This window comes from Prionailurus viverrinus, chromosome B2, assembly GCF_022837055.1.
Source record: "Prionailurus viverrinus isolate Anna chromosome B2, UM_Priviv_1.0, whole genome shotgun sequence".
NCBI lineage: Eukaryota > Metazoa > Chordata > Mammalia > Carnivora > Felidae > Prionailurus > Prionailurus viverrinus.
Window position 1 is genome coordinate 5,359,756 of NC_062565.1, and position 21,567 is coordinate 5,381,322.

General features: G+C 44.7%; 1 protein-coding gene across 1 annotated transcript in view; it reads left to right on the forward strand.

The window, feature by feature from the left end:
* DCDC2 (doublecortin domain containing 2) overlaps positions 1 to 21,567 on the forward strand; it is a 166,705-nt gene that overhangs the window by 135,384 nt on the left and 9,754 nt on the right. The window contains exon 9 of the mRNA XM_047859342.1: positions 3,969 to 4,069. Within this exon, the coding sequence (XP_047715298.1) occupies positions 3,969 to 4,069 (101 nt within the window). The remainder of the gene's footprint in view (positions 1 to 3,968; positions 4,070 to 21,567) is intronic.

Below are 21,567 nucleotides of genomic sequence, written 5' to 3' on the forward strand. Positions count from 1 at the left end.
GCACAGGGACAAGGCTGAAAGGCATCACCTGGATGTTGAGGGCACAGGCATGAGATGTGAGCTAACACCGTGGGCTCTGCAGGTGGGCTGTGATGGCAGTCCCTGCACGGGATGAAGAGGACGTGTGGTGAGGCGGAGTTGGAGATCTCAGTGGAGTTGAGAAGCCAGAGTATTGAGGCCTGGGTGTGGAACGGTTCATCACCTGAGTATTGAAAGCACTCAGGTGATAGATACAGGATGGAGAAGACCGGATTGGGGAGGTTGCCTCTAAAATGAGACATTCAGTGGAGAGACTGGGGATTTATATGAGTTAATCACATAAGTCAAAATTGTATCAAAACCGGGATGTCCACATGCTCAGGGGACATTTTGGAAGAGAAAATTCAATACTTGGCCACGGTGCAGGAGACAGGGTTAAAGGGGCGTAGAGCCAGAGGGGACTCAACATGGGAGAGAGAGATCAAACCAGGAACTTGTCTTTTGACTTAAATTTCAATAAGCATTTCCCGAGGACTTAGTGGGCAGGGCACTGTGCTTATTCCCGGCAAACAAGGACCCATAAGGCAGGAAAGGAGCTACAAGGCATGTACTTGGAAAGATAAATAGCCCATGACTCTCTGACCTTTCCACAAGATGCTAAGCCTGTAAAGAGCAACCCTTTCAGGTGTCCCAGGGTGACTTTTGTGTGTTGGACCTTGATACATATTTACCCATCGATCAGATGAATGAAATGCACCCTGTTCGTTTAAAAACAATTTTTCGTCGTTCAGTATTGTCCCTTAATTGCAGTGTGGTATACTGTGTGCAGCACCCTGTGTTCAGATAACATTTAGTGATACGGGAAATGCTCAGGACGTGATTTTAAAGTAAAAAACAGCCTTAGAAAATTATATGTACAGTAAGATTCCACTTTCATGAATGAGTGTGTGCGCACGCGCATCTGTGTGTGTGTGTGTGTGTGTGTGTGTGTGTGTGTGTGTAAGGAGAAGGAGGGAGAGAGAAAGGGAGGGAAAATCTGTTGTCAAATTACTAGAGGTGATTGTCTCTGCATCATGAGGTTAGAAGGATGTTTATTTTCTTCATTTTCCACGTTTTCAAAAATGCATACATATTATATAAACAGTTTATAATCAGCGCATGCTGTGTGAAAATGTTTTTTCTCTAGAAATTCCTGTTTCTCTATTTTTAATTGTATATAACATGTATAGTAAACGTTGAAATCCTAGTAGGCTGTCTCCTATCACAGAGTAATTTTCTAGCTGTTGTTCCTTTTTTTTCCTTTTGTTGCCACTGTTCCTGTGACTTCCCTTCTGACCTTCCCTTCTTGCTCTGCTGCAGGAGACAGACATCAGTTTGCTGATGAGCAAGGCCCTCCGCCCACGCCACAGACGCACACTTTTCTCTTTCTGTTCTCTGTGTCGCCACACAGGACACTGAGTTTTCTTGATTTGTCTCTTTGCCTTTTCTACCCTGTGGCTGCCATTTTCCATTCCAGCGCCCTTTCAATTTTATTTTATTTGTTAACATTGATTTCATTTTTCTTTTCCGGTGAAATGTTTATTCTGAAACACATCGGTAAGTCATTTGTAGTTCTGGTTGGATACAGTTAAGCATTTCGTTGAATGTGAGTATTTAAGAATATATTCCGTTTGTATCTGTAGGTTGCTCTTGGGAGTGTCTTTGAAAGCAAGTGCAACACATGAATGCTAAAATGTCACCCAAAAAGTCAGGTACTTAGGTCATCGCCATAGTGTAGCATCCTTCTCTGCAGGTTTGACTCCAGGGATATTTCGTGGCTGAGTGTGATTGTTGTCTTCTAAAGTAATCCAGAAGGTAGCAATGAATGTCACACATGCCTGGTTTTCCTTTTAAAACCATACTGGAGATAACATTTGATAAATTGTGCGGCCTGTGTTTCGAAATCTGCCTGTGAACATCCACAAGGTTACGAACTCCACATGTGAATAAGACAGTATTTATTTCTGTTGTTTCCACCATTGTTGCCTTGAGTTCCAAGGTTCAAGTTCCAAGTCCTTGAGAGACCAATAGCTTACCTAGTCTCTGTTGCCTCCACTTTTGTGGACTGGACTACTCCTTTCCACTTTTCCTCCTTTATGACAGAATGATTGTAAGTTATTTTCCTAGCCCCTTGCGGTGGCTTTCCCTGTACTTTTGTTAGGTGAAGGATGGCTTTGTTCAGTGCACGACCAGAACTCTATGCATTTATTCCTACATCTGTGAGGACGTCATCACATTCTCTGTTTCACTTTCTATATTCTTTCTTCTGATGTGGCTGGGATTTTGGCTGAGATTTCATTGTGGATCCGTGTTCTCGGTTGCAAGACAGGACAGAGTCAGGACATAATCCTTAGACATGCCGTATGGTACATGTCTTTGGGGGAGGATTAGTACTAGTGGTGATGACAATGCTGACATCATCATTGGTAATGGTTTTGTAAGGATTCCTATATACGTGTATATTTTTAATGTTCATATACCTATAGATGATTTAAGTGAGAAAACCCATGAATGAAAAATTACTCTGGATGGCGTAAGCATACAAGAGCTGATGGAAGAAGGGATCAGTGGGTGGAAAGACTTTGTTGAGTGATAGGAAGGACCAGCCTGGGAGTGAATGATTGCTGTAGATAATCCTCAAAATGAGTTAATCCATGCGAATTAATCTTAGGTATATAATCAGCTTTGAGGGCAGCTGTCTCCTTTTTAAAAAGGAGAGTAGAGCAGCCAATGTCTAGTCAAGGTACAAAAAAAAGTAATTAAAAAGGAAAATGGTTTCTCTAGGAGAAACCAGAAGGGCTAAGTGCCCGCAGCCCTTGGCTACACCCCCTCTTACAGCGCTTTGTCAGGGAGCCCTACTGGGGGCATGTGTGCATGTCTACAGACGTGCATTGGTCTGCAGGCAACTTGAGAGGACAGTCCACACCTCATTTATACCTTAGGTGGCCACATCGACTGGCACAGTGCCTTTTACATCACTGAGCCTCCACGAATGTAAGAATCTGTTTCACGTTTAATCAAGACTGACTTTATAACTTGAACACTATGGAGTGTTTTCATGTGACACGTGTCCAGTCACTGTGCTCTGGGAAGCAAGCTTCTATTGGGGAAATAGAGGGGGTTTCAAGACAAAAGGTGAAACCGTACTTGGTACAGTGCAGGGGGTAATCTAGTCCTATAATAGATTAGCAGAGAAGGAGGTGAGTTCTCCATTCCTGGAGATCCTTAAAAATTGGCCAGAGGAAACCTCTGTGAGAAGGACCGAAGCCTTAAACCTACTTGGGGGGCACGCAGAGAGAATGACAGACGGTTCTGGGATTCTTTGATGATGGGGCCCGGAGGAGACAAGACTGAGGGGAAACAGGAAAACGACTTCAGATACGGAAAACAGCTATCGCTGCTTTCAGTGGGGAAAACAGGTCACGGGAGCTTAACCTAAAGTCTTAGAGATTTAGCTTCCATTTTACACGTAAGGATTTTAAGACCTAGGTTGTGAAAATCCTGCGGAAATCTGCAAAATAAAAGGTTGATTTGTGTGAGACCCGGAGTCAGCTCTGTGATTTCTCTTCGGAAAGGAGAGCTTCTAAAACTAGTGTTTTCAGGCACCAAGCATCGTCACTGCTTCCTGGATAGGAGTGGCGAGCAGATAATAGGTGCGAGGTCCTCTCTGTGTAAATACATCTGCAGGGTTGTGTTACTAAGTCAGCAGCCAGAGGGTGAGAGAGGGGTCTGGGACGCAGCTCTGCCCTGCTGGGTCCACCTCGTCTTGGCCACTGTCCCTCTTCCCAGTGTGAAAATGCAGAAGAATTGGGGGGGAGGGTACAAAGGGAGCCAAAATACCTATTAGAAAACATGATCTTCGTTAGGTATTTGATTGTAATTTCAGCATTCAGCCACACGATGTCACAATTGGATTTTGATTTTCGCTGTGCATTTGTCTCCAATAATAGATGAAGGCGTCTTCAAAGCTGGAGCAGAGAGGTCTGAGACACAGGGGGCAGCAGAAGTCCAAGAAGATGAAGATACTCAAGTCGAGATCCCAGTTGATCAGGTAGTCTCCGTGTCTTTTTTTTTTTTAATATGAAATTTATTGTCAAATTGGTTTCCATACAACACCCAGTGCTCATCCCAACAGGTGCCCTCCTCAATACCCATCACCCACCCTCCCCTCCCTCCCACCCCCCATCAACCCTCAGTTGGTTCTCAGTTTTTAAGAGTCTCTTATGCTTTGGCTCTCTCCTTCTCTAACCTCTTTTTTTACCCATGTCTTTAAAAATGTGCCTAAACCAATCGCCACTTCTTTCTTTCCAGTCCCGCGTTACCGGCCTCAGGCTGTTCCCACGCAGGTGCTGGTTAAACCCTCTCAGGTAGTCAGGTGGCCAAACAACGTTAAACGCAAGACAACACAATACACCTTCAGGTCTTCCTGGTACTCCTACAAAGAGAACAGCCATTTGGACTGTCTTTTTTTATTTTTTGTTGTTTTGGTAATTCTGGAAAAAGATGTAACTTTAATAAATAACATTGAAGAATAAGGTGCATTGGGGGTAAGCCAGGGGATGCAAAGAGGGAGAAAGTTTGATACAGAAAAAAAAATACTGACTTGGGGTTTTTATCTAGAAAAAAATTCCTCCATTTAGAAAAGGAGTTTGCCTATCTTTCTTCCTTTCTTTCTTCCTTCCTTCGAACTTCCTTCTTTCTTTTCTTTTCTTTCTTTCTTTCTTTCTTTCTTTCTTTCTTTCTTTCTTTCCTTCTGTTTGTTTTGAATGCTGTGATATTCTCTCCTGTAGGGTCTTTGAAATTGCTGTGGTTGGATTTTGGTTTTCATAGAAGAATTGCCTATACAGATGCAACTCAAGTATTTGCTGTGTCTTCTGTTGATTTTCCTTTTAGGCCAACGGAATACTGTATTTGTAGGGGGAAGGGGAGAGGGAGAGAGAGAGAGAAAGAGACAGAGAGAGAGAGAGTCTCTGTGGATGTGTGTACATGTGCTTGTGGAAGGGATGAGGGAGTGTTAGTGTTCACTAAATGATGCAAGAAATAAGTCAGGTAGGTTTTTTAATACAATTCAAGCAGATTTCTTGCATTTCTAAATGGAGGATTGGAATTTAGGTTGGGGAGGGGGAAATCATACCCCTGGCTAAAGGGAACGAGAAGTCACTAGGATTTGCCACTTGTCCTTGGACTATTATGTGATATTTCCTTTTCAGAAAGCAAATTTCACAATCCAGCAAGTTCCATAGATGATCTTCTCAATTGTATTTGTCCTAGCAGTGTGGCAGTGAGATTGCTACTTGATTATTCTGCAGGCATTTTCTGTAAGCATCGCCTTCCTGATGAAAAGCCTAATGTGTTAAAAATCACACAGATTTCAAAAATCCAATTTATTAGCCAGGATTAGCTACAACTAATAATTTTTCGTAAACTCCAGTTAAAGGTATTTTTTTCCCCTGAGGGAAATGGAATTTGAAGTCTTCTGTGAAGCTATAATTAAATGTTACATTTTAAGACAAGGAAGAGTAATCATCATGTGTATACAGCACCTAACAGCTGCCCCAAACCAGACTCATTTCTATTCCAAAGCCAAAATGTCAAAAATCAAACCAAATCATACCATTATTACCAGAAGAGAAATCTCCTTGTTAATCACTTAATAAGTTTCAAAACCTGTGATAGGTATTTCTTTATTTAAAAAAAAAATTCATGTTTATTTATTTATTTGAGAGAGAGAGAGAGAGGACCAACAGGGGAGGGGCAGAGAGAGAGGGAGACAGGGAATCCCAAGCAGGCTCTGTGCTGATAGCACAGAGCCTGACGCGGGGCTCAAACTCACGAATCATGAGATCATGACCTGAGCCGAAATCAGGAGGCTGACAGGTAGCCCACTGAGCCACCCAGGCGCCCTGGTATTTCTTTCTTTGTAAGTTTGGTATCGCAAGGAGCCAACAGAGGGAGCTGGTCTCTGAAACTACCTGAACGGCCTTGGATTAGTGTCCACAGAGCTTGATTTCTCATTCGACTGGAGAGGGCTAGCCTATTGAAATAGAAGTGTGCAGAGAGACTGAGTAAACAGGTTGGTAAAAGCTGGGCACCGTCCACACACTGATGTCGGTTTGAAGGAAATAAAAACCAGGTAACAGAAGGTCAGGCTTACTTTCTTCTCTGACCCTGTTAATAATAGAGCTGGACTTAGCTAGCACACGTGGTTGGCGAGAGATACTTATGGGGTCGGGTCATAGAGTTATTCTCTCCATGGCCCGGAGACCTCTTGCTCCATATCCTAAGCGGCTGTGTTATAAATACTGTGAAGGGCCAAACGAGGGTGTGGAGACCGTTACAGTAAGAACAACTCTGAGGACGCACCCTTGTGGTGTGCCAGGCACTGTACTAGGTGCTTTTGTATTCATACAACTGTGATGACAACCCTGAAACATCGGTCTCATCCCACCTACTTTATACGTAGAAAGAAAATGAGCTCATGTAGATGGGATTGCTTGTCTAGGGTTGTACCGCTATGCAGAGGAGTTGGTATTTGAAAAAAAAAACCACAACTTTTTAATGTTTACTTATTTTTGAGAGATAGAGAGACAGAGCGCGAGCAGGGGAGGGGCAGAGAGAGAGGGAGACACAGAATCCGAAGCGGGCTCCAGGCTCCCAACTGTCAGCACAGAGCCCGACGCAGGGCTCAAACCCACGAACTGCGAGATCATGACCTGAGCTGAAGTCGGACGCTGAACCGACTGAGCCACCCAGGTGCCCCGGGAGTTGATAGTTGAATACAGGTCTGTCCAATTTCAAAGCATCTGAGTGATCTGGGGGAAGAGTATTAAATGCAAAAAAAAAAAAAAAAAAGTCAATTATTGGCTTAAAGAAAGAAAAAATTCCTTCGTAAGAAAGGAAATGTAGTCATTGTATATACTACTTGGTTCAGCTGTGAGTGACACTAACATACACTCTCTTTTGGGCCATAGCTATTAACTTCTTTGGACTGATTTCCTATCATCTAAGTGGTTCCTATTAAAGCTTTAGTCAGAGGGCCATGAACAAAGGTGTGCATGTGTGCACGTGTGTGTGGTGGGGGGGTGGGTATATAGTTATCATCCGTAATCGGCCAAGTAATTTGTCTGTGCCTGAAAACCAGATCAAGTTCTAGAAGTAAATATTGAGGCCTCTGCTGGAAGCCAATTCTCCCTGGGTCTCCTGTGTTTGGGCCTATATTACGAGCAGAGGCACAGAGTGCCTTTGTTCTGGACTATCTTTTCAGGGGTGTTTGAACAACCTTGAAAGACCTAGTGACTTCCTCTGGAACAGTCATTCTCAGTTGGAGGCAGTCTTGCCTCTAAGGGCTGTTTGGCAGTTTCTGGGGACATTTGATTGTGACAGCTGAGGGACTACTGGCATCTGCTGGGAAGTGGCCAGGGCAGCTGCTGAATTATCTTGCAATGCAGCCCTCACAACAAAAACCTGTTCAGTCCAGAATGTTAATAGTAGTGAGATGGAGAACGCCTGCCTTGGGGCAAAGGCCTGGTTTGTTTATTGTCCGGTATAGTAAAGGTAATGTCTTCCCGTGGTGCAAAGGGCAGGCAGGTTTACTATCTATCATAAAAGACACGGTGCCATTGAACTGGACGTTCAAAACTAGCTAAAACAGTAAATTTTATGGGATGTATATTTGAGCACGATGAAAGTATTCAGAAAAAGATTTGGGTTCCCTAAGCTGAGAGTTCTTTCCCTGGAAGGTGAGCCGCTATGTGTATCACCAGCCCCCCTTCCCATTGCCCTGTGGGGGTGAGGCCTTGGGGAGTGGGTGCAAACGGGGATCCTCTGCTGTTGTGAGCAATAAAGTTCGTTGTCCCTGACCCAGAAGTCTTCTGTCTTCTGCCACGTCCGTGAAACCAACGACAGGCTAATGGGTAAGCTTTTAAAATTTCAGACCTCCTGTCGTCCTTGATAGCCTCTGCTGGACGGTGCATGGTGTTTGTGTGCTTAAGTGTGTGTGTAACTGCGGACTAATTCCATCCAAAAGCATGGCTGAATTCTGTTCCCATGTCCAGGCTCTTGTCATTTTTTAGAGACAGGTTAACAATCCTGCATCTAGTGCTACTTCCAAACCCATGGAAAACTGAAGAATGGCACATTAAAAAAAATGGGGAGGCCAGAATAAATATCTTTTCTCAGGACAGAGTTTAGGTCTAACAGGAATAAAGTTTTCTTTTAAAAATTTATTATTATTATTTTTTTTTGTATGCACACTCCAAATCAGTCTTTTTTCCTAAGCAGTAGAGCAAGTGCCTGACTAACCAATACCTGTGTTAACACGCTGGCACTGATGACTCATGTGTCCTTTGTAAATTGATGCTTTTCCAAGCTAAAGAGGCGAGGAATGAGCCTGCTCCTTTATACTGAAGTCCACTGCCTCCGGTAAGTAAAGGCCGGATGGGAGAACCCACCGTCTCAGGAACACAAGCAAATAAATACGTATAAAATAGGCAACGAGCAGTTATAGTTTCCATTTTGTTCCATTTGAGAGAAGAAGGCAGAAGATAGGGATAGCAGCTTTGGAGTGGTTTTGGATTCTTTTGTAGCTTTCCTCACCCATTTGCAGTTGATTTTGAATAGTCAAATAATGAGAATTACAAGATGTTTTTATGCTAAGTAGTTTCATTAAATATCATTGAACCTCTTTCAGTAGAGCAGTGAAACTGTTTCTTGTTTTTTTTTTAATTGGAGGTTGTGATACACAGTCTTTCTTTCTTTATTTAAAACTTATTAAACCCTTAACAGTAAAGTTACACATATAATATTTTTTTGAAGTTTAACAAAGATTATAACAGAAGTAGCAACCACGTGCCTCACCCCTCCCCAGCTGGATTCCTGCTCCACGCAAGTAACCCGTTTGAACACAACACTTTGTTCAGAACTCTTTGGTGTCAAACACACTGCTGTATTTTTTTTTTTTAACGTTTATTTATTTTTGAGACAGAGAGAGACAGAGCATGAGCAGGGGAGGGTCAGAGAGAGAGGGAGACACAGAATCTGAAACGGGCTCCAGGCTCTGAGCTGTCAGCACAGAGCCCGACGCGGGGCTTGAACTCATGGACCATGAGATTATGACCTGAGCTGAAGTTGGCCACTTAACCGACTGAGCCACCCAGGCGCCCCTGTATTTCTAAACCATACATCCTTCCTTCCCTTCCACGGTAATGTCTCTGAAATCTTTGGGCCTTTGGGTCTTATAGGCGATTGTATATCATAGTTTAATTGGCTTTTTTTTTTTTTTGTTAATTTTAAGGGCACATAAAATAATGGAGATCCTTTTCCTAGGTGCTATCTCAAATTTGGTATAAAGTTTTGTGATTGTTCTTTTCAAATTTAGGTATGATTAACTTTATCCCTAATGACCGTGGAAGTCTTAGTCTCATCCCCCACCCCACAATAAGGCCACAGGCGTACAGACACACACACACGTGACCCTCTTCTCTCTCTGCACGTTGATTTCATGATGATTTTTGGCTGAGTCAGTATTTAATCTGTACATTATCTTTGCTATATTATTTGAGCCACAGAATGGATTCTGGTTCCGTTTCCTTTCTTGTGCGACCCTCTTTTCCTCTTTCCCACTTCAGTTACCTTTTTTTTTTTTTTTTTTTTCCAGTTGTATAGTTTTCTGTGTAGCTATTACCAAGTGATCTCTAAACTGCCAGGGGTTGATTTCCTCTTGGTATACTCAAAGCATGTGCAATGATGATGAAATTTCAACTTCATTTTTTTCTCAGACCCTTCATCATCTGCCTCAAGCTGGGTAGGTATTCTCTGGCTCTGCTTTTTCAAGTTATCTCACTATTGTTTTGGGAATTTCTTTCACTTCTCCAGGGGATAGATCTCCTATTCCTTGGCCTCCACATCTTCCTCTTTCTTGGACTCACCTTCATTTTTTATGGAACTCACTCCTAGTAGCCTCCTGGGAACAGCTGTGTGGGAAGAACATTGTTTTTGAGACTTCGCATGTCTGAATGTACCTTTTCTTCTACTCAAACTTGACTGTATGGCTAGGTATAAAACTTTAGGTTACATAATGATTTCTCTCAGAATTTTTAGACCACTGCTTAGTTGTCCATCCACAATGCCGGTTGGGAAGTTTCATGCCATTCTGTTTCCTGAACTTTTGTAAATAATCCTTTTCCCCTCTCTGGAAGCTTTTAGGCTCTTTTGTTCCTGGTGTTCTGGAAATTTCCAGTTATGTGCCTTGGTGAAGCTCCTTTGCTTATTGGATTGGGTACCCAGTGGACTTTTAAATTTTAGAGATGCTTATTTTTCAGTCTGGAAAAAAATTATTGAACTATCTCTTTGACGATTTCCTTCTCCCCTCTTCTCTCTTTCTGGAACTGCAAGTATTTGGAATTTTTTTTTTTTAATGTTTACTTATTTTTGAGAGAGAGAGAGAGAGAAAGTAAGTGTGAGTGAAGAGGGGCAGAGCAAGAGGGAGAGAGAGAATCCTAAGCAGGCTCTGTTCTGTCAGCACAGAGCCTGATGTGGGGCTTGATCTCATGAACCTCAAGATCATGACCTGAGCCAAAATCAAGAGTTGGATGCTTAGCTGACTGAGTCACCCAGGCGCCCCTGCACATATTTTGGATATTGGCCTTCTTAGACTGACTCTCCACTTACCTCTCCTTTGTTCCATCTCTATAAATTTTTTCTTGTATTTTCTCAACTTCTTTTAAAATCAAAAAGCCTCAGCGTTTATCTTCCATCTGTTGATTTTTTTGTTACCATATTTTAATTTCTAAGAGCTCTTTCATTTTCTCTGAATGTACATTTTTGTAGCATCTTGTTTTATGGATGTGGTATCTTCCTTTATATCTCCAAGGATTCATCTATTATTTTAAACTTTATTTTCCTGTAATATCTCTGTTTCTTCTGGGTTTCTTTCTTTCTTTCTATGTTTTTATCTCTGTCTCATTGTTAGAGGCTTTCCTTGGCTCTCTGGTTAGATTCTTTTTTTAATCGAAATATAGAGGTGCCTGGGGGCTCAGTTGGTTAAGTGTCCGACTTTGGCTCAGGTCATGATCTCACAAATTGAAGTTTGAGCCCCACATTGGGCTCTGTGCTGTCAGTGTAGAGCCTGCTTGGGAATCTCTGTCCCCACCCTCCTTTGTCTGCCCGTCCCCTGCTCACTTGCTCTCTCAAAAATAAATAAACATTAAAAAAAATTTTTAAAAATTTGAAATATATCTGACATCCACCATTGTATGAGTTTAAGGTGTGTATCCTATTAGATTTTAGAGTGAAGCATTGAGGAAACCGTGCACAGATGTAGCTCCTCAAGTTGGGGGCGTTTCACTGTAGGGTGATTGGTTTTTGCCATTTCATTGGCAGACTTCCATTTTTCAATATCTGTGTTCTTCTTTTGGGCCAGTCTATTTTCTTTGAATGGAATCTTTCAATCTGTTGCCCTGGCGGTGTAAGCCTGGCGGTGCACATTTGGGGATCTGACTGTGGGAAGGGGGCTCGGGCACCTTGCCATGAACCCAAGAGATTTATTCCTCTTGGTTCCGTGACTGTGCTCTTGCTGCCCTTGTTCTCAGCTCGGCTCAGGTCCAGCTCCCCTGTAGTTCAGGATCTTCAGAGAGGAAGCCTCCTGCAGTTCTCACGGGCGGGGAGGGGATCTTGGGAATCTGTCTGCTTCTCCTAAAGACCCTAAACCAACCCCCCCTATTTTTAGCCACTTCCCTTCTTCCAGAGATTGATGGTGCCTCCAGTCTCTCGGCTTTCTGTAGGTCTTCCGGCCTGCACAGGTTTGCTTCTTGGCTTCCCCTCCCGCAAGAGCACATTTTAGCTGCCTCAGTTCTGCTGTTACTGGCCCCACATCCTTTGGCTTTACTGTTTCCCAAGTTTTGTGGCTGTGATTTCTTTTCAGGCTTCTGTGCCCTTACACATTCATCCCCCCCCCCCTTTTTTTTAATTGCCTTTACTGGCAGTTTAGAGTGGCATTAGAAGGGAGCTGAGAAAAAAAACAACAACCCGACATTTGTTCAGTTTGCTGTGTTTAACCAGAAATCGCCTCCACACTAATTCATCACGGGGAAAATAAACCATCTTTACAGAATCTACACTAGATGAGAAACCGGCAGCCTGTGACCACATCCCCTGGGAGAGAATCCTCTTTGGCTGGCACAGGGCTTACAGCACCTCCTTCAGAGCCGCGACACTCTTCTGTCCACCAGGTGGCAGCACACCTGTGTCATTCACCCAGCCCCTGGGGGCATTTATCCTGGTGATCATTGATCTACACGTTCAGAACGAATGCCATTTAAGGGGCGCCTAGGCGGCGCAGTCCATTAAGCTTCCTACTCTTGATCTTGGCTCAGGTCATGATCTCATGGTTTGTGAGTTCGAGCCCCATATAGGTGGTGTCAAGCCTGCTTGGGATTCTGTCTCTCTGCCCCACCCCTGCTCGTTCTTCCTCTCTCAGAATAAATAAGTAAACTTTAAATAATGCCATTAAAAAAAACAACAACAAACTGTAGTCTAGAGGCTGTAACTAGAAACAGGAGGTCTGAAGTCCCGCGATGCCCACTGACATCGTTCTGTTCTCTGAGCCCTCGTGTGGTCTCCCCACTTACCCAACCTGCCACCTGTGGGGGGGGGGTCAGCCGCCACTTGTAGCTTCTCCTGCGACCCGCGAGCTAGGTGGAGAGCTTGCCTGTGTGACTTACTCGTGTGAAGGAGGCTGCTTTTTCTGACCAGACCCATCCATCTACTTCAATGGAATGTATTTGTTAAAATCAGAATTATAAAATGTTTAAAACCAGGAAAGAAGCTCGTGCAAAGTGTTTTGCCATCAATGACACGAGCCCCGTTTTCCCACAAAGGCATAGCCTATTGATGTCCACACAGGCGCCCAGGCTCCTGGCTTCCAGCCTGGATCTCTGTCTCTCTGTCTCTTTCTCAGAATACCTAGCAGAAGGGCATTGGGGGAAATTACGGACTTCTGATTATCCCACACAGCAACATGTTCCATCTGCGTGGAGCACTCCTCAGCTGTCACTGCCTTCACTGAAGGGAAAGGCAACAGTATTTCCACATGCTTCCTTTTCGAGTCCTGTCCTCCCCTCGAATCCTGATCCATGTTGCCACAAGCCTGGCACACAGCTGCAGGAGTTTAGAGGGGGATGTTCTGGCTTCTTAATTTCCCTGTGCATAAACAACGAGGGTTTTTGTGACATCCTGTCTATGGATTTGTGTTTACTTGATGGAAATGGTATAAAACATTAAAATACAGCCTTCAGGGATTTCTGATGTAAGAGAAAAATCAACATTTACTTCTAAAGGGAGAGAACTTAATGGGGATTTCTTCTTTCTAATGATGACTAGAATACTCTCATGCTATCTAGATGTTTTCTTTTTTAAAAATATGTTTATTTTTGAGAGAGAGAGAAGGAGGAGGAGGTGGGGCAGAGAGAGAGGGAGACACAGAATCCGAAGCAGGCTCCAGGCTCTAGGCTCTGAGCTGTCAACACAGAGTCTGAAATGAGGCTCGAACTCATGAACTGTGAGATCGTGACCTGAGCCGAAGTCTGATGCTTAACCTACTGAGCCACCCAGGTGCCCCTACATACGTGTTTTCCGTGTGTTTGTTATACCTTCCCAAATGGGTGTTGTGGAAACATGGGGAGCATCGTGGGGCTGGGTGAGCCAGCTCTCAGCTGGTGGCTGGCCAGAGCTTCTCTTTGCCATATCCTCACGGGGGTCACATCTGTGAACATGAGCATCCTTTCTGTAGGTCATGGTACTTTAAATGATGTCTAAACGTTTTTTTGTTTTGTTTTTTGCCTTTTCCCTCTGTGAAAACTGAAAACAGGAAGCTGTTCTTTGCTGTCATGAAAAATTGAAACTGATTATTTCAAAACACATCATTCAACTTGGGTAGGAGATGACTTTTAGTTTCCATGGCAGTGGAAATAAAAGCAAGTGAGGTGACTTTTGTATTTTTAACACCAGTGTCCGAATTCTGTGGGTGAAATCTGCAGAAACACCTGTCCACGCGGGAGCCGGAAACTAACCCTCTCTCTTTCCCAACGTGCAAATGTAGCAGGTGTTACCTGAGAAGCGGACATATCTAAGGTGGTCATTTTTGTTTCTTTTTGGTTCTGATCCCCGGTTCCTGGTGGAGTGTGTTTCCGGGAGGGGGAATGAGAGACATGCATGGTGGTTAGGTAGGATACCTGGACTAGAAAGTTCTAACTTGCTCTGTTGTCTCAGACAGCGAGGTCTTAAACATTAACACACGTTCCTCAGGGATTCCAATGTAAATATAAGAATCAAATTTACTTCTTTTTTTTTTTTAAGTTTATTTATTTTGAGAGAGAGAGAGAAAGTGGAGGAGGGGCAGAGAGAGAGAGAGAATCCCAGGCTGCCAGCACAGAGTGCCTGCGAGGGGCTCGAACTCACAAACCATGAGATCATGACCCGAGCCAAAGTCTGATGCTTAATTGACTAGGCCACCCAGGCGCCCCAGCATTTACTTCTAAAGTGGACGGGACATTCGCTATAGGTCTCTGTTTAGATGCCTTCCCCACATCGCTTTTAGTGATGCCGTGACTCTCAGAGATGTGATGTGAGTTTTAAAGTGCAAATCATTTGAGCTGCCTGGTCTGTCTGTGCGAACGCCATCCAAGTAATTGATGCTTTCGATATTTTGTGACTTATTTCCATATGATTTCCATATTTCATCTTCATTCCTCTTACCACTCAGGAATCCTGAGTTAACCTTAGTAAACTGCATGCATATTCTCTAGAAAGCCTGAATACTTGTGGTTTCCCCTGAGCCGTCCCCGCCAGGACGCAGACGGCCGTCGTAACTACAGACCTTTCCTGACTTGCCACACAAATCAACCATTATCTCAGAATGTCCATTACGAAATGAATAGTGAGATGTGCAGATGAGCAAGTGCAGGCAAAAGGCACTAGGAGTACCAACACTGGTGTCCTATTAAGGAGAAACACAGAACTTTTCTAGTGGGACTTTTCTAATAAATGTTAAGAGCCGTTGCTTACGGTAAATAATGTGCTTTTTGAAAGGTAAGAGCTGGGGTGCCTGGGTGGCGCAGTCGGTTAAGCGTCCGACTTCAGCCAGGTCACGATCTCGCGGTCCGTGAGTTCGAGCCCCGCGTCAGGCTCTGAGCTGATGGCTCGGAGCCTGGAGCCTGTTTCCGATTCTGTGTCTCCCTCTCTCTCTGCCCTTCCCCTGTTCATGCTCTGTCTCTCTCTGTCCCAAAAATAAATAAAAAGTTGGAAAAAAAATTAAAAAAAAAAAAGAAAGGTAAGAGATCTCGGCTTTTTTATAAAAATTTCTGTGTGCGAGGGTACCTATTGTGTGTAATTGTGCATATATGTCAACATGTCTATTATTCTAGCTGCGCTGAGGATGTTCTTGATGTCAGAGAGGCTGAGGGGCTGGAGTCATTTGGATGACTTCTGTGATCCCTGAACCATCATGTACATCGGTTTAGTGAGTATCACGGAGAGGGTATAATCCTTTCGTGACTCTGCTGAAACATAGGAACTGTACTTTATACAGGATAAAGGATTCCGCAGCTACTCGCAGGCATGAGCTAGTCCTGAGATTTTAGGATGAATGAACTCTGGAGAAACCATTGCTACCAGAAAACGGGTTCTCTTGAAACGTTAGTCACAAGTTGTGTAAAATTTGAGGTAGATTTTAAGGGAGAAGACTTTAAGCATAGGTAATAGTAGCTTTCTGATTTATTGCCTTTGTAGTGCTGTGTTTCCTTTTTATAACGTGACTCTCATAAAGGATGGCAGGGTGATGTAATTAGAATAAACCTTGTAGAATTGTCTTTATGGCTAACCATCATTCTGTCAACAGTCAATCCTGTATTCTCCCAACTTTCTCTTTTTTAATTTCTAAAAAGTTTTTTTAATGTTTATTTATTTTTGAGAGAGACGCAGAGTGTGAGCGGGAGAGGAGCAGAGAGAGAGGAAGACAGAATCGGAAGCAGGCTCCAGGCTCTGAGCTGTCAGCACAGAGCCCGATGTGGGGCTTGAACCCACAAACTGTGAGATCATGACCTGAGGCGATGTCAGATGCTCAACTGGCTGAGCCACCCAGGCGCCCCAGATAGTCTCCCAACTTTCAATAAAATGGGTATTTTTTACACTGGTATTTTTTACAATAAAAATACTATTTTCCTTTAAAGGGGCATTATTTCAAGGTAGTATTTACAATTAGAGTGCCTTTCCGAAGTGGTGCACTTGTGACTATATTGTGACCAGGTATCTAGACAAGGCTCAGTAAATGTGAGCCGTGTTACCATCATCTCTGCCTTCCCAAAGGGACATACTGTGCCGGCTTTTACCTGTGGGAGGCACATTTGTGTTTAGGTCAAGACAATGGACATATAATACCATGGCAAATGTGGTGATGGACACAAAGATGAATAAGAAAGAGCTCTTGCTTCTAGAAACTTCCAGACGGCCTCTGTAGAGCCACAGCGGATATTTCCCCATTATTCCATACTCGTTCCAAATACTGTCAGAGGCATCTGCTTGATAGCAGCTCCTGTCCACTGTTTTCATTTCACACATCTCACACATACCATGGCAGAGTGTACTGATGCATTTGACCCATCCCAGCCCCATGAGGGCACAGGTAGGGTGTGCTGGCTGCCTGAGGGAGCCAGGAAGGCTTGGAGAGAAGGCGGGTCTAATGGGAAGGTGTGCTAATGGGCTTTTTAAGGAAACAGGGGAAGGGAGAGGGAGAATGAAGGAAGAGTATGAATCTGAACGTGGATGTACGTGGGGCTGGGGAGGGAGCAGCAGGGAGGTCAGGAGGTACTTGCTGAGTGTAGTGGTCTCAGCTGCCATAACAAAGTACCACTGACTGGGTGGCTTCAACAGTGGATGGTTCTGGAGGCTAGAAGTCTGCCATCAATGTGTCGGCAGGTTGGTATTTTCTGAGCTCTCTCTCTTTAGGTAAAAGTATCTTCCTCATGTATCGCCTTTGCAATGCCGTGTTTTATACAGTTTATCTAGCTTGTAGATGGACGTCTCCTCCCCATGTCTTCACGTAGTCTTGACTCTGTGCATGTCTGTGTCCTAATCTCTTCTTTTTTTTCAATGTTTATTTTTGAGAGAGAGCGAGGGTGAGCAGGGGAGGGGCAGAGAGTGGGGGAGACACAGAATCTGAAGCAGACTCCAGGCTCTGAGCTGTCAGCACAGAGCCCGACATGGGGCTCGAACCTCATGAACTGTGAGATCATGACCTGAGCTGAAGTTGGACACTTAGATCTAATATAAGTGTCCCAATATCTTATAAGGATGTCAGTCATGTTGGATTACAACCCACCCTATGGGCTTCATTTTATCTTAATTACTTCTTTCAAAGCCCCATCTCCAAATAGTCACATTCTAAGGTAATGGGGGTTAGGACCTTAACATGCAAAATTTTTTTAAAGTTTATTTATTTATTTAGAGAGTGAGCACAAGTGGGAGAGGGGCTGAGAGAGAGAGAGAGAGAGAGAGAGAGAGAATCCCAAGCAGGCTCCATGCCATCAGCACAGAGCCCAATGTGGGGCTCGAACTCAGGAACCATGAGATCATGACCTGAGCCCAAATCAAGAGTCAGACGCTTAACTGACTGAGCCACCCAGGCGCCCCATCATGTGTAAATTTTGAGGTGATACAGTTCAGCTCAAAACAGTGGGAAAATGGGGTTTGTCTCTGGCCTGATGCTGCCTAATAGATCAAAGGGATAATATTCAGGGAACACAGCTTTTGAAGTCTTGTGTCTGTAAGATAGATGCCTGGAGCTGAGGAGAGACATGGAACCCACTCAGCCAGCCAGTCCCTCTGTCTTTCAGTTTGTTTGTCACACTGTAAGGGTGGGGCTGAGCAGGTGCCTGGTTACCACGGTGACCAGTTTATAAACTACTGGGAGCCGTGTCCCTCAACTGGAATCTTTGTCCATTTTTTGTTTTTTTCAGTGCAAATGAAAGGTACCACCCACTGGTCATGTAACCCTTGGCAAGATGCTTGACTTTTTCTCAGGCTCAGTTTCCCACCCTGCCTGCCTGCTGCTTGGGAGATGCAGTGAGAACCTATTTGTGAAAGTGCTCTGGGAAGCCTGAGATGCTACTGCCTGCCTGTCTGTCATTTTTGTCCCCATAACTGGCTCCTGCCGGCCTGCCCTCCACCCCACAGCAAAGTACGCGACCCGCGTGTACATACTAATTCATGCAGGTCAGCTTTGGGTCTTGGTACCTCTTGCTGGGCACATCTGCATGACTTTAGAGAGTGGCTAGCAGTTGAGAAACAAAGCTACCGGGTGGCAAACTAGTTGTGAGAAATGCAGGCAGGGGACTCTGAAGCAAAGAGTAATCAGCCGTAACTAAGAGCAGGGATCACTTTTTTTGTGGAAATCACACCAGACAGTCTCACTGGACCAGACGTACACACATCAGCCTGCCTTTTAACTGCATTAACCGAGAAGGGCAAGACCATCGCTAAGTGTCTCGATCTGATGTTTTGTTTGTTTTCCTTCCCCGGAGGTTTAGAAGGGAGACGGTCCTGAGGGGCCCACCCGAACTCACTTCCGTTAGTTGCAGACCCTGTACTTTACTGTTTCATCGGACAACCTCCCAACTCCCTGCATTCAATGGCCAGAAAAGTGGAGGGATAACAGTAATGAACATACAGATAGCTTGTTAAGTTTGCAGTGGTCTTTTACGTGCATGATCCTGTTTCCTCCTTATGACAGCCCTGTGAGGTCCTGCGATCGTCCTCGGATTCCAGAGGAGGCTCAGGCGAGGTGAGGCGAATTTGCTGGCCTGAAGCAGCGGTCACAGCTGCCTCACCCCTCACAGTGTGTATTTCACATTGCCGGGCGATGCCAGCATTGCAGAAAACATCAGCAGTCATAGACCTCGTGCAGGAACCCCCTGTGATCTTTCTCAGGTATGGACACGGTCTCTGGGGATCACCTGAGCACTGCCTCCTGCCCGGTGGAGTGGCGAGGGGTCACGCACAGGAGTTCCGCTTCCTTCTCTGCAGGAGGGACCCTGTGATTGGACCTTGGGGAAAAGGACCTTTCCCCTTCCTGTTTCCCTTCCTCCTTCCTCCCCGTCTCTCAAGATGAATTGCTATTTCTTTGTCTTACTTCTTCCTTTGGGATTGCTGCTCCGTCCTCCCCACACTCCCCAGCCCCTCGCTTTGGCTGCTGTGTCTACCTCTCTGTATCTGAGTTGTTGACGTTATCAGGGTCTTTGTCCGGCTCTTTGAGGTGGGGGTGGCACAGGGTCTCCACACACCTGACGGCCATGCTCAGTGACCTCATGCCGGTGTCTGGCTAGCCGTGACAGGGGCCGAGTAGCCCGCAGTCAGGCAGGTCCAGCCAAGTGGGCAGAGGCTGAGAACAACTTGGGGAGTTTGAAGAAATTAAATAGTTCCAAAGACGTTTTTTTGTTGGGTATCGGGGGAGTAGGGATATTTTTCTAGTACTTTCTATATTTTAATTCTAAGTAAGCTGCTGGTCTCAGATGTGTTTGTTAGTTTCTTCATTCAGCTTTGTTATTCATTTAACACCGCCAATGAGGACCTACCAGGCATCCCCGAATGTTCTGTGAAAGGAAGCTTTTTATACCTGAGACAGGGAGGTGTCTGCCCAGAGTGCAGTTACAGAGTAAAGCAGAGGTTGGTCCCTTAGGTGGCACATTCTGGGGACATCTTAGCAGACACACAGAGGTGGCCACATAGCTCTACCTGGTGGTCAGGAGTTGGGGCATATAGTTTCCTTAAAAAGCGAAGCAAGTTTCTCATAACATAAAATTAACCATTAACCATTGTTTTTTTAAGTTTGTTTATTTTGAGAGGAGGGGCAGGAGGGGCAGAGAGAGAGGGAGAATCTCAAGCAGGCTCCATATTGTCAGCGCAGAGCCTGACTCAGGGCTCGAATTCATGAATGGTGAAATCATGACCTGAGCTGAAATCGAGTCGGACGCTTAACCAACTGAGCCGCCCAGGTGCCCAGCGTTAACTGTTCTTAGATACACAGCTCTGTGGCCTTCAGAACACTCACAGTTGTGCCACAGTCCCCTCTGTCTAGTTCCAGGGCGTCTCCTATCCCCCCAAAAGGGAACCTCGTGCCTGCTAAACACTCTCCCCATTTTCTCTTCTCCCCAAGCCGGGCAAGCACGAATCCTCTTCCTGTCTTTGTAGTCAGGCCCGTGAGCGTTTTGTGGAAATGAAGCCCTACAATGTGACTTTCTGTGTCTGGCTGTGCATAGAGCAGCCTGCCCCCCAGGGGAGTGCCGTCCTAGCTGTGAGATGACATCCCAAGACCTCCTAAGAACCGCATTCTGCTGAGTCAACTCTCCTTTGTGGGCGCCCACGGCTAGGGCTGCACGCCGGGTCAGGGTTGTGTGTGGGGAACCAGAGTCGTCCTGGAGAGTGTCTCTGTGCAGGAGGAGGGAAAGGATTGAGGACAGGTGCATCTTGCTGACCTTGCTTTTCTCTTCCTGGGTGTCCTGTCCTGGAGGGACCGCTCTCACTGCGAACCCCCTCCCTCTTGTGGAAGGACTGTTCTTTTGTTTCTCTGCAGGCCCTCACCATGGTATAGATTTTATGTGTGCGCACGCGTCTGTGTGTGTGTGTGTGTGTGTGTGTGTGTGTGTGTGTATGGGTGTGAAACCCAGTGTTCCTTCTGGGGATGATTTGATTGATGTGTGCACTGGAAACATCTTTAATAATTTAATGCCTGCTTCAAAGGAGATTACACCAAAAAGCACACTGCTTTTCATTTATTCATTACAGATCTGTCACGGCGGATTTTTTTTTGGGGGGGTGGTGCTGAATTGTAGTGTTGTAGTAATAATAAATTGTGTTCTACACTCAGGATATTTAAAGGATTATAAACCTTTTAACTCATGCTGCTGTCTTATTTAAATTGATCAAATTGGTATGGTATTGCGCCTTAATCTTTTGCATTTCGAAAGGTTGAGCTAACCGGTTGTGGCTTCATGCGATGACTGTAAAGCAGCCATGTTGGGGAAGTCTAATAGAAATAACGGGACGGAAGCGTAATAGTGTGAGTGAGTGGTGATGCTGATGGTGGGGAGGGGAGCCCAGGGCCTCAGTTCAGGGCTGGGCATCTCCTCCTTTGTAGAGAGGTGGGAGTCTGTCCCGTCTGCTTGTATCAAAGGGAAGGAAAAGTGTGAATGCGTTTGGGAGTTGGGAGTGAAGAAAAAGGATAAGATGAGAAACACAGAACTAAAAACTGAAAGCCAACTCCCACTTGTTTTGCAACATTTAGGTTATAAATCCCAATTTCAGGAGAGGAAAACAGACTTTTCCCATTTACACAGAAGTCAGTCACCTCAACAGACTTTATCAAGCTCTTGGAATATATTCCCACAGAGACCAGGGACAGGTCCGGATTCCTACACGATCACAGTAATTTTGAGTTTTTTTCTGTTACTATTATTAAATATTTTTTTATTAAAAAAACCGGTATCACTTCCCTTTAAAACC